Raw genomic sequence first — 13,112 nt, forward strand, 5'->3', positions numbered from 1 at the left:
CATGTGTCTTGTCTGCCTCCCTCTGTCAGAATATAAGCTCCCTAAAAACAGAGACTTGTTCACCACACCTTTTTCTACAATTGTGCTGAGCATAAAATAGGTCCTCAATAAATATTTATTGAATGAATAGATTGTCAAATGAATACAAATTTGCTTTCTTAGTCTATTTCTTTCTACTCTTAAACTATTTTAAAACTTATGAAATACTCTAAACACTCAGAAAAGCGCCTACTACTCATATTTAACAAATCCTAAGATTTTACCATAATGCTTCAATTTTTTTTTCTATCCCTTAAAAAAAATGGAAAAAGACAAAAATATATAGGAGATGAAAAGATGGCCAATTTGGGGAGTGTGTAAAAATGGACAGTCTTTGTCAGCTCATGAAAGGAATGGTTCATCTACGTCGCTTACATAAATTCAAACTACAGATCCCAGGCAGCACTGCAACAGTTCTGCTTGTGGGCTATTCTTTTCTCTTGTATAAACAGCCAATGAAAGGTAGAGTTTACAAAGGTCTAGGATGACATCTGGTGTGTTGACTGTGGCCAGACTTAAATCTAGTTATTGTCGTTTGGAACGCGCAGCTGTAAACCAGACCTCATAAGGCTTTTCCTGTTAATTCGCAGTTCATTGTGCCTCTTGTTTCAGAGGGAAGAAAAGCTGATTTAGTAATCTAAATGGACGCGATACTGAATTACAGGTTGGAAGATACTGAAGATTACTACATGTTACTGGGATGTGATGAACTGTCTTCGGTAAGGAAGTGAATAATGCCGTTCTTTTTCACAACAGTATTTCAAGTTTTTATTTAAGGTTTTAATTGGGAACTTACGCTGCCTAAAAATCTAATCTTGTATTATTTTAAAGCACTTTTGGCTCAGAGAAAGTTAAGGACTTAAATATGTGCTGGGTCTTTATTTGAATAGTGTCCTTTTTCAGTTTTATGGAAGCTTCTGATTGAATATGTGTATTCTGGCACATGGCCATAGACTCTATTTCAAATATACTAAAAATACATATTTGAAATTTAATTGTAATTGCTATTGGCAGTGTTTCATAGTATACATAAGCTATATCTTTATTATGGTAATTTACACTGTAATTGAGATGAGATGTAATTTTCTAGTAATTAGTGATTTTAAAATGTTTTATTAAAATACGTAGTTTTATGTGAGCAGTTAAATTATATAAACCAAGAAACATCCTTTTATGTTAATACTTCAAATTGTGTGAGAGGAATTACTTCTTTAAAGTCTGGCTTCTGAAACAAAATGTGTGAAAACTCTGTAATTGTTCACTTGATCTATAATGGAACAATGTTTTTAAAGGTCCCTGTAGATAATTATAAAGGTTGTAAAAGTTTTTTAAATTATGGAAAGCTCATTTATAATTCTACTTCCCAAGGGTAACACTATTAATGTTTGGTATATTAATCACCAGGCTTTTTCCTATATATGTATTTTTGAGGACAAGTTCGCTTTTTATCCATTAACATTTTAACAAGGATTTCTCCAGGCTACTAAAGATTCTTCATATATATGTTAATGATTGCATATTTCATTTTACTATTGTACCACAATTGGTTATTCTCTTATTGTTAAACATTTCATTTATTTACCGTTTTTTAATATTTTAAATATTGAGACGAATATGAAATATATTTCAATTATATTATTAAATATATTCGTATTATTTTATATTTATATAACAAGTATTAAAATATTTATTTTATTTTATTACTAAAATATAGCTATTAATATTAAAATATTTTAAAGCAAATTATTTTTCTATTCATCTTTGTTTCATAAGGCTGGAGTTAAGTAATAAAATGTACTTCATTTTGTTTGGAGAATAGAATAATATTGGACACAAAGGATTCTCTCTAATTTCGTCACCCTGAGGAAATTATCTTAGGTACCTTGTAGTTAAACACACTTATAGCAACTGAGAAAGCTTATTATGTGTTATTCATAGTTTGGATTATACTCTTGCCAAATAATTTTTGAAGGAACTATTTGAATCAAAGGAACATAATTTAATTTGAAAAGTTTCACGATTCGGATTTATAAAAAATATTGTCATGCTAGGTTATAAAGTAAAGGTTGTAATATCCCCTTAATAAATCTCTTGACCCTTTAGTCAGTCTTTTGTAGTTATGTTATTGTCTTTTCAATCTTTCTACAAAGAGAGATTAGTCTTGAATAGACTAAAAAAAATGATCCTGTTGTTTATTTATGTTTATAACAGTTTCATTTTGTGGTTACCAGTTACAGTCATACTCTGTGTATACCGTAGCATATATTAAAAGGAGAATAAAAGCATTGTCTTGACATTCCTTCTTCCGGATGTATTTTACTAATTCTGTCAATGGCATAGCATGTGTAGGTAACAGTCATTTATTTAAAATGCAATGACCTGTCACAGTTTTGTTGATTCTTTTTATATATATCTTCCCCCCTGCCCCGCCTTTTTGTTTGTTTGTTTTCGCCACACCGCTCGGCTTGCGGGATCTTAGTTCCCTGACCAGGGATCAAACCCCTGCCCCCTGCAGTGGAAGGGCGGAGTCCTGACCACTGGACTGCCAGGGAATTCCCCTCTCCCCTCTTTTTATATGTATCCTTCTCACTGAAAAATATTTTAATGCCTTTTTTTGAGTATTACTATGACATTTCCTTTACTTAAATTGTGTTGCATGGATTTTCTTTACTTCACATATTCCTTGATCTGATGCTCTAAAAAATTAACCAGAACTGTTCCTATCCAAGAGCAATTTAGCAGTTATAATTTCAAAGCAGCTTGATATTTTGATTCTACTTACAACAATTGAGTTAGATACACACATAATTCTTTGCTTTAGTATACAGTTCTTACACTTTAAAGCGTCTGTTGGAAATTAATTAAATGACATATATGAGGCCATGGGAGGATTTCCATGCTGTTGAGTAGAAAACAAATACCCCCTGTTCAAAAACATTTACTGAAATTTGAGCCCAAATCAGTTAGCTTTTTCTCCCTATATCAGATTTTACATAGACGCATGCTATGAAATCTTCTGAAGTCCTTATTGATGCATATACCACACACTAGTGGTGTAAGGCATCCTCTTGGGTGTGGATCTTAATTGATTTTTTAATATCTGGTCATCATTTCAGTAGTAATAAGAAGACTTTTTCATTTCAAGATTTCATGGACTTGAAAACTGAGCATAAACTCAATAAATAGAAACACCTATTTTTTTTTCTAGTTCTCTTTCTCATTGACTTCAGACCACCTGGGTTTAAATCTTAACCATTTATTGGCTATGTGACCTTGGGAAAATTATTTAACTTTTCTATGGATGGGTTTCCTAATCTGCAAATGGGGATAATAATAGTACCCACCTCATGGAACTGTTGTTGGGATTAAATGAGACATGATACATAAGGTGCTTAGAATGGTGCCTGGCATATAGTAAGTTGTCGTGGTTGAGGGATTTGTTTTGGCCTCACAGTAACACTGTACACTTGGAACTTCATAAATTCATTCTATTCTATTTTTTTAAAATCAATTAATTAATTTATTTTTGGCTGCGTTGGGTCTTCGTTGCTGCGTGTGGGCTCTCTCTAGTTGCTGCAGGAGAGGGCTACTCTTCCTTGTGGTGCACGAGCTTTTCATTGCCGTGGCTTCTCTGTTGCGAAGCACGGGCTCTAGGTGTGCAGGCTTCAGTAGTTGTAGCTCGCGGGCTCTAGAGTACAGGCTCAGTAGTTTTGGCGCACGGGCTTAGTTGCTCCGCGGCATGTGGGATCTTCCTGGACCAGGGCTCGAACCTGTGTGCCCTGCATTGGCAGGCGGATTCTTAACCACTGCACCACCAGGGAAGTCCCCATTCTATTCTATAATTCACATTATTTTTAAAATATTTTATTTTGAAATGATTTTTAATAGAATTTTTTGAAGAGCAATTTTAGGTTCATAGCAAAATGGGGGGCAAGATACAGAGGTTTCCCATATACCTACCCCCTCCACTGATGCATAGCTTCTCCCATTATCCACATTCTCACCAGAGTTACAACTGATGAACCTACATTGACACATCATCATCACCCAAAGTCTATAGTTTACATTATGGTTCACTCTTGGGTTTGTACTTTCTGTGGGTTTGGACAAGTGTATAATGACATTTATCCACCTTATCATAGTGTATCATAGAGAGTAGTTTCTCTGCTCTAAAAATCCTCTGTGCTCCATCTATATTGGAATAATTTTTGGCTTACAGAAAAGTTGCAAACATAATAGAGTTCTTGTATGCACTTCACCCAGCTTCCTTAATGTTAACATCATATTTTATGGTAGTACAATTATCAAAATCAGAAAATTAACATTGGTACAATAGTATTAACTCAACCAGTGGTTATCAAGCATTTTTTGTAAAGGACCAGATAGACAGTGTCAGCACTAGGGTGAGGCAAGCAGAGTGCTTATGATGCAAAATTTAAGGAGGCACTAACTCTCAGGGTTTCTGCAAGTGCAGCGACCTGAGAGAGAGTGAGCACTTCCTTAAACCCAGGTGTCCTGCTTGTCTCATCTTTTGTTTGTTTGTTTTTTGGCATGTGCGGCAAGCGGGATCTTAGTTCCCTGACCAGGAATCGAACCCGTGTCCCCTGCATTGGGAATGCAGATTCTTAACTGCTGGACCGCCACAGAAGTCCCTTCTTGTGTCATCTTGGTGCTGACCCTGAGATAGCAAATATTTTAGATTTTGCAGGATTTATGGTCTCTGCCACAACCACTCAATTCGGCCATTGTGAGAAAGTAGCTATAGATAACATGTAAATGAATGACCATGGTTGTCTTCCAATAAAACTTTATTTTAAAAACAGGTGGTGGGCCAGATGTGGGCTGTGGGCCAGAGTTAGTCAACCCCTGATCTAAAGTATAGGGCTCCTTCCAATTTCATCAATTTTTCTACTAATGCCCTTTTTCCTCTTTCAAGATCCAAGCCAGGATCCTTTATTATACTTGGTTGTCTGGTTCCCTTATTTTCCTCCAAAATGACAAATTTTCATATTTTCCTTGTCTTTCAAGACCTGGACACTTTGAAGAGTACTGGTGAGTTGTTTTGTAGAATGTCCCTCAATTTTGGTTTGCTTGATCTTTTCCCATGATTAGAGTGAGTTTATGTGTTTTTGGAAAGAACACCCCAGAAGTGATGGTGTGCCTTTCTCAGTGCATCATTTCAGGGGTACCTGATGTAGATATGTCTTATTAACGTTGATCATTTGGTTAAGATGTGTCTGTCAGCTTTCTTCTGCCAGGTTTTTGCAGTGTAGGGTTACTATTTTCCCTTTTGTAGTTAACAAATATATTGGTGACAGTTCTTTGAGACCACAGTGTTTCTCCTCAAACATTCACCCACTGATTTTAGCATCCTTTAGGGAATCTTGCCTATAAGAGTTACTGTTATGGTGTTTGCCTAATGGTGACTTTCTATTTTCCTCATCCATTTGCATTTATTACTTGGAATTCTTCTGTAAAGAAAAGCTACCCCTTCTCCCACATTTACTTACTTATTCAACTATTTTTGTCACTGTGGATTAATAGATAGTTATTGTATTTTATGGATTTTAACCCAGTATTACCATTGTATATTTTATGGCTCAAATCACTTCTATAGCTCATGTTAATTATCATTTCATTAGAATGATGTAAGATGATCTCTCATGAAATCTATTTCAAGGATATTACTAATATCGGGCGTTTTGTGGGAAAAATCCAGTTTCAAACTAAATAAATCAAAATGATGGATGTTAACCCACTTATTAAAATGAGTCTTGTCTTTTCTGCAACATATTCTGTAGCATATACATTTCCAGCACACGAATCACTGCATTCTTTTAATGAATAAATCACATTTTCAGAACGCTCCTATTACACTACAGTCATGTTATTTGAAGAATATCTGTCAGTCTATAATCAAGTATTCGTTCAACACTTGGCATTGGTCCAGTACTAGACGTGATGGGGGGAGAACAAAACAAAAAAGTGAGACATGGTGCGAGTGTGTAAGGAAATTGGCATCCAGTCGAAGAATCAAAGCTCATACAGAGGAAACAATTCCAGGACAAATAAGTACTGTGCTGTGCGGTACTGTTTATAAGTGCAACAGGAATTAAGGAAAGAATATCTGAGAAGACTTCAGAGAAGAGATGGGGCATGAAACGATCTTACTTGGTTAAAATTTAAATGCATGGAGGGAGAGTCAGAGGGCATTTGTGTGGCCAGGGAAAAGCTGGAGAAGATCCGTTCAAGTGGGAATCAAATTAGTCCCTATTGCACACGAGTATTTCCTGGCACAGAGCAAAATACTGTGCTATTAGGATATGGAAAAGATAAGTTTTTAAGTTTTAAAATTTAATTTCTAAAATTAATATATGTTCAATAAAGAAATGAGGAGTATGAAGAGAGCAGAGAGAAAAATGCTTAATGTTTGGGAGTATGTCATAGGCATGCCAATTATGCGTGAATATATGCTGTATTTATGTATTATATAATAAGTATATATGTATATGTATAAATATTTATATGTATATTTTTGTATGTGTTTGGAGTCAGACTGTCTGAGTTGAAATCCTGGCTTTGCCACTTAGCAGCTCTGTGACTTTGGGAAAATTACTTAACTTTCCTATGCCTTGGTTTCCTAATCTGCAAAATGGGAATGGTAATAGTACCCACCTCATAGAGTTGCTGTGGGAATTAAATGAGATGCTATATATAAAGTACTTAGAACAGTGCCTGGCACATAGTAGGTCTCAATAAATCTTAGATATTATTATCATTATCTTTATTTTACATATACACACATACACATATGTTACATAATTCCTTTTGAGAAAACATTAAGGTTTTATACCATACATAACACTTTGTAGCTTACCTTTTCTCATAGAATGCATTATATAAAATTTCTCTGATTATTGTCTTCTACTAAAAGATGATTTTTTTAATGACTGCAATATATCCCATCTTATAGCTGTATTACAATTAACTTTAACAAATATCCTATTACTAGGCACATAGGTTTTTGTTTAAAATGTATAACTTTTTAATTAAATTAATTAATTAACGAATTAATTTATTTTTGGCTGCATTGGGTCTTTGTTGCTGCGTGCGGGCTTTCTCTAGTTGCGGCAAGCGGGGGCTACTCTTTGTTGCGGTGCGCAGGCTTCTCATTGCGGTGGCTTCTCTTGTTGCAGAGCATGGGCTCTAGGTGCACAGGTTTCCGTATTTGTGGCACGTGGGCTCAGTAGTTGTGGCTCGCCGGCTCTAGAGTGCAGGTTCAGTAGTTGTGGTGCACGGGCTTAGTTGCTCCGCGGCATGTGGGATCTTCCCGGACCAGGGCTCAAACCTGTGTCCCCTGCATTGGCAGGTGGATTCTTAACCACTGCGTCACCAGGGAAGCCCTAAAGTGTATAACTTTTAATTCATTGAACTTTCTTGTAACTAAATCCATTTCCTACCTCTGATTATCCTCTTAGCCAAATTCCTAGAATTGAAATTGTTGAATCAAAGAGTATGAAAAAAATTACAGGATTAAAAAAATTTTTTTTTAATTTATTTTTTTGGCCGTGCTACCTGTCTTGTGGGATCTTAGTTCCCCGACCAGGGATCGAACCTGGGCCCTCGGCAGTGAAAGCGTGGAGTCCTAACCACTGGACCGCCAGGGAATTCCCAAGGATTTTTATATATGTGTATATCCCAATTGATTTCCAGAAAATCTGCACCATTTACATCCTCACCAGGAAAGCATGAGAGAGTTCATTTCTTTGCACCCTCACTGACACTGGTCATGATCATCCCATGGATGTTTTGATTTATTTACTTATGAGTAAAGTTGAACCTTTTTTGTATGTTTATTGGCCAATAGGATAGGCAGCTTTCCAGACCATTGGACATTGGGTCTGGAAGGCAAGATTCAGTGGACCTTGACATGGAGGGCCTCACTTGTCCATGGGCCACACTTGGCACCAGGCACGTGGGGTGGTGATCCCAGGAGATAAATAGAACATGCCCAAGACAAACTAAGCCTCTTTACTGGTTAGTTTACCCAGAACCAGCCCTACATAGGAGATTTGTGATAAACTTTGTGACAATAAAACTATGAAAAGTAATGAAAGGCAGATATGGACTATCCTTAATTTTTAAAGATGGGATAGGAATTAAAAAATAAAACAACAACAAAACCTCCAAACTTTCTACCTTTGATAGATAGGTATAATTTTATCCATTTGTGTTATTAAATCCCCCCAAAATATATACATAAATATGTATATAAGTGTGTAAAAATGTGTCTTGAAGGATTCTGTTATCTTAGGGGAAAAGGAGTAAAGATTTTTTAAAAAAAATTCTGTATTGATAGAAATTTTTTCAAAGAGAGTTCGTGAGTATTCATAAATTACTTGTTAATTAAAAAATGCTTACTACTAGATTCTTTAAAATATTTAATATTTAAAATTTAAAAACAAGTCCCAATCTCAATTTTCTTCATTCTATTAGCAGGTTATGGTGACTAAGGGGTAAAGGGAGCACCCAGGAAGAGGAAACATAATTAATTACAGTTCTTACTAGGAAATCTATCTCTTCCTGTTATTCCAAGTGTTTCCCAGTACATGCTTAACACGGAAAATAGTAGAGATATCAGTCTGGGCTTTAAACATACTCATATCTAATACAGTCTGTCTTTGATTGTATTTATTTATTTATTTTTGGCTGTGTTGGGTCTTCGTTTCTGTGCAAGGGCTTTCTCTAGTTGCGGCAAGCGGGGGCCACTCTTCATCGCAGTGCGCGGGCCTCTCACTATCGTGGCCTTTCTTGTTGCGGAGCACAGGCTCCAGATGCGCAGCCTCAGTAGTTGTGGCTCACGGGCCTAGTTGCTCCGCGGCATGAGGGATCTTCCCAGACCAGGGCTCGAACCCGTGTCCCCTGCATTGGCAGGCAGATTCTCAACCACGTGCCACCAGGGAAGCCCCTGTCTTTGATTGTAAAAGTGAAGATTTTTTTTTATGAGAATTGATTAAGGATGATGTGGAGTTGATAAAAATGTTTATCCCATGAATCTTATGACAATACTGAGCTGAACTGCTTGAGAATTCATTTCTCAAACAAGAGGCAATTTGCTTTCATTAATTCATGTATAGTAAATATAGAACTTGATAATAGGTCCCTAAGTCTGAAGAATTCGGCCACATAAAACAGTGGTTACGATTATTGGATTTGAATTCCATCTGCTTAGTTAACAAAAAACTCAGCTTTTATAGTAATAAGCTAAATGAGTTCAAGTTACTTAACCACTGACACTTGATAATAGCTACTATTATTGAGTTCTTACTGTGATTGGGCTTTGTGTTGAGTGCTCGACTTATTCATGAAACGTAAAGATGAGGAAACCTAGGCACATAGAAATTACATAACTTGCCTAAAGTCTCCGGGTAGAACTGGGATTTAAAACAAAGTAATCAGAATCCAAGAGCCACATAACCACTGTTGTATCCTGCTGTTGACATTGCAATTATAATTAATGAAGCCAAGTCTTGATAATTCATGATGATAAGGATTAGATGGGTGAGTGAAATCAAATAAAATCATAAATGGCCCTCAAACCTCATTTTAGTTTGGGTTGAAGTTTCTGTTTTCCCAATCAAAATCTCTAACCAAACTGTTTATTGGTAACAAAATTATCAGGTTTATCCTTTTTTTTAAAATTGTGAAAAATTTTTCCTTCCAATTTTATTGATATAATTGACATATAGCACTGTATAAGTTTGAAGTGTACAGCATAATGATTTGACTTACATACATCATGAAATGATTACCACAATAAGTTTATTGAACATCCATCATCTACATAAATATGAAATTAAATAGAAATTTTTTTCCTTCTGATGAGAACTCTTAGGATTTACTTTCTTAACACCCTTCATATATAACATATAGTAGTGTTAATTATATTTATCATGTTGTACATTGCATCTCTAATACTTATTTATTTTATAACTGGAAGTTTGTACCTTTTGACTACATTTATCTAATCCCCTAATTCCCAACTGTGAAATTCTTAATAAAAAAGAAAAGGGCCAAAAGGCAGACAGAAAGAACTTCATAATGGGTAATTTATAAACTGGATAGTCTTTTTTTAAATTGATTTTTTAAAATTTAATTAAATTTAATTTTTTTTGCCACACCACATGGCATGCAGGATCTTAGTTCCCCGCCCAGGGATTGAACCCATGCCCCCTGCAAAGGAAGCTCAGAGTCTTAATCACTGGAATGCCAAGGAAGTCCCTGGACAGTCATCTTGAATAATGGTTCGTGGCTAAGCATCCTTTGAAGAACTCGGATGTGTGAACACACCTTTTATATATTCTTAGGATAAACCTATCTGACCATTTTTGACATTTAAATATATTGAACTCATAGGTGTCTTGGGCCATCATCTAAATACAGTAGCAAGTTAAATTGTCATCACAGACTACTATTTGAATAAGAACTTCTATTGGATACTTTCTTTTTTTTAATTTTATTTTTATTTATTTATTTTTATTTTTGGTTGTGTTGGGTCTTCGTTGCTGTGCGCGGGCTTTCTCTAGTTGCGTCGAGCAGGGGCTACTCTTCATTGCGGTGCGCAGGCTTCTCATTGCGGTGGCTTCTCTTGCTGTGGAGCATGGGCTCTAGGTGCGCGGGCTTCAGTAGTTGTGGCACACGGGCTCAGTAGTTGTGGCTCACGGGCTCTAGAGTGCAGGCTCAGTAGTTGTGGTGCATGGGCTTAGTTGCTCTGTGGCATGTGGGATCTTCCCGGACCAGGGCTCGAACCCGTGTCCCCTGCATTGGCAGGTGGATTCTTAACCACTGCGCCACCAGGGAAGTCCCGGATACCTTCTGAATTTTGTTATTGAGAAAATAATTTCTTAGAGTAAAAAGTCAAAGTACAAATATAGGGATCAAAATAAAAAGTTGGGTGATCATGGCTTTTTTGGGAAAAACTGACACCCAACTTCTTCCTTCATTCCATTCAAATTGGATTCCTTATTTTAAACATTGATTTTTGTTTTAGGCTGAACAAATCCTGGCAGAATTTAAGGTCAGGGCCCTGGAATGTCACCCCGACAAGCATCCTGAAAACTCCAAAGCTGGTAAGTATTTAATAATGGCTGTTTCTCATGAAAATGTATAGCATAGAGATCTAAAAAGGCTTTAATAGTAACTTCATTTTCTTCTATTTACACTCAAAATTATTCTTTCATTCAATGCCAAAGAATGTTTTTGCACTATCAGATGGAAGGTGAGGAGGGAATTGGGTACGGTCTTTTTTCTAACAGTAGTCATTTGATATTCATTTATCGTTCTGCTGTAATGTTCTGCTTCATGGTTTAAAATTTGTCCAGTTTATGCTTTATTTCACCAGTTCTCAAATGTTAACATGACTTAAATATGTTTGTAACCAGGTGGCTGTCTTGATGAGAACCTTGCTGTGTTTTCTTCATTTTGAAGACTTGAATAGGTCCATATATATTATATAATAATATATTCATACATTTGTTTTTTCTTTATATTTTAAATTTCATGATCATAAATTTATACATAAATGCTTTTGTGTATCTCAGCTTGAAAAAATACAAGCAAACCAATAATCCTTCCTTAACCTGTCGCCCTCCTGCTCCTTCCCTATCTCTTGCCTTCCCTTTAGAGCCAAACTTCCTGAAAAAGAAGTCCACAGTTGGTATCTCTACTTCCCTTTTGCCCTTTTCATTTTATCTCAGTCTGACTTCTTCCTCACCTTTCTAGGAAACAGTGCTTGTGATAGTCACCAAGGACTTCCTGGCTGCCAAATCCAGTGGTCCACGTTTTAGTCCTTATCTTCCCTGAGCTTGCATCAGAATTTGGCACTATTGACCAAGCTCACCTTCCTGACACTCCTTTTTCTTAGCTACCAGGATATGTATGCCCTTATGCTTTTCCTCCTACTTCTTGGGCTGCTCTTTCTGTCTCCTTTGTGACTTCCTTCCCTTCTGTCCTAAGGTTCCCTTCTAAACTCTCTTCTGGGTTTACTCCCCACTTTTTCTCTGGAGTTTTGTCCAAGTCTGTGGTTTCAATCATCAGCTATTTGTTGATGGCTCTCCAATCTATCCTTAACTCAGTTCTCATTCCTCAGTTTCAGACTGTAGCTTCAACTGCTTCTTGGAAATATTCAAAGTCACTCTGTCAAAAACTGGACTTGTTATTCATCCTCCTCTCACCTCTTAAAATCATGCTCATTTTTCTATGTTTCCCCATCTCAATAAATGGCACCACCATTCATTCAGTTGGTCAGGCAAAAACCTGTCTCCTTCCTCTGCCTCACATCTACATCTGATTGAATACCAAATGCTGGTGATTTGCCTTCCGCATCTCTCTCCTGTAGGTCCTCTTCCCTCCATCCTCAGAGCCACTGCAGTAGGTAAGCTACTATCATTTCATGCCTGAATCCTTACAGGACTCCTTGAATTGCTTCACACTGCAAATAGTGGTCTTTCTTTCTAGTTATGGAAAGAAATAAAAGATTTAATATGTACAAAACAGTACAAATAATACTATAACAAATGCCCATGTATGTATCACACAGCTTAAAACTTCACCAGTGCAGTTGAAATCTCTTGTGTATTCCTACCCTGATTTTACCCTCAGGGTAGGTAATACTATCTTAAATTTGATGACTATGTTTACTATATGTGTATACTATAGGTATGTGTATAGTATGTGTATACATATGATTTTTCTATAAGGAAAATATTATGATTAAGACCTGTCTATAACTCCATATTTCACAAATGGTAAGACCCAAACCCTCTTCATTAAAAAAAAATTTTCCGGGGCTTCCCTGGTGGCGCAGTGGTTGAGAATCTGCCTGCCAATGCAGGGGACACAGGTTCGAGCCCTGGTCTGGGAAGATCCCACATGCCGCGGAGCAACTAGGCCCGTGAGCCACAATTACTGAGCCTGCGCATCTGGAGTCTGTGCTCCGTAACAAGAGAGGCCGCGATAATAAGAGGCCCGCGCACCGCGATGAAGAGTGGCCCCCACTTGCCGCAACTAGAGAA

General features: G+C 36.7%; 1 protein-coding gene across 1 annotated transcript in view; it reads left to right on the forward strand.

Moving 5' to 3' along the window:
- Positions 1-524: 524 nt before the first annotated feature.
- DNAJC12 (DnaJ heat shock protein family (Hsp40) member C12) overlaps positions 525-13,112 on the forward strand; it is a 33,464-nt gene continuing 20,876 nt past the window's right edge. The window contains exons 1-2 of the mRNA XM_036829669.1: positions 525-758; positions 11,090-11,168. Of these exons, the coding sequence (XP_036685564.1) occupies positions 681-758; positions 11,090-11,168 (157 nt within the window). The 5' untranslated portion in view covers positions 525-680. The remainder of the gene's footprint in view (positions 759-11,089; positions 11,169-13,112) is intronic.

This window comes from Balaenoptera musculus, chromosome 16, assembly GCF_009873245.2.
Source record: "Balaenoptera musculus isolate JJ_BM4_2016_0621 chromosome 16, mBalMus1.pri.v3, whole genome shotgun sequence".
NCBI classification, from domain to species: Eukaryota; Metazoa; Chordata; class Mammalia; order Artiodactyla; family Balaenopteridae; genus Balaenoptera; species Balaenoptera musculus.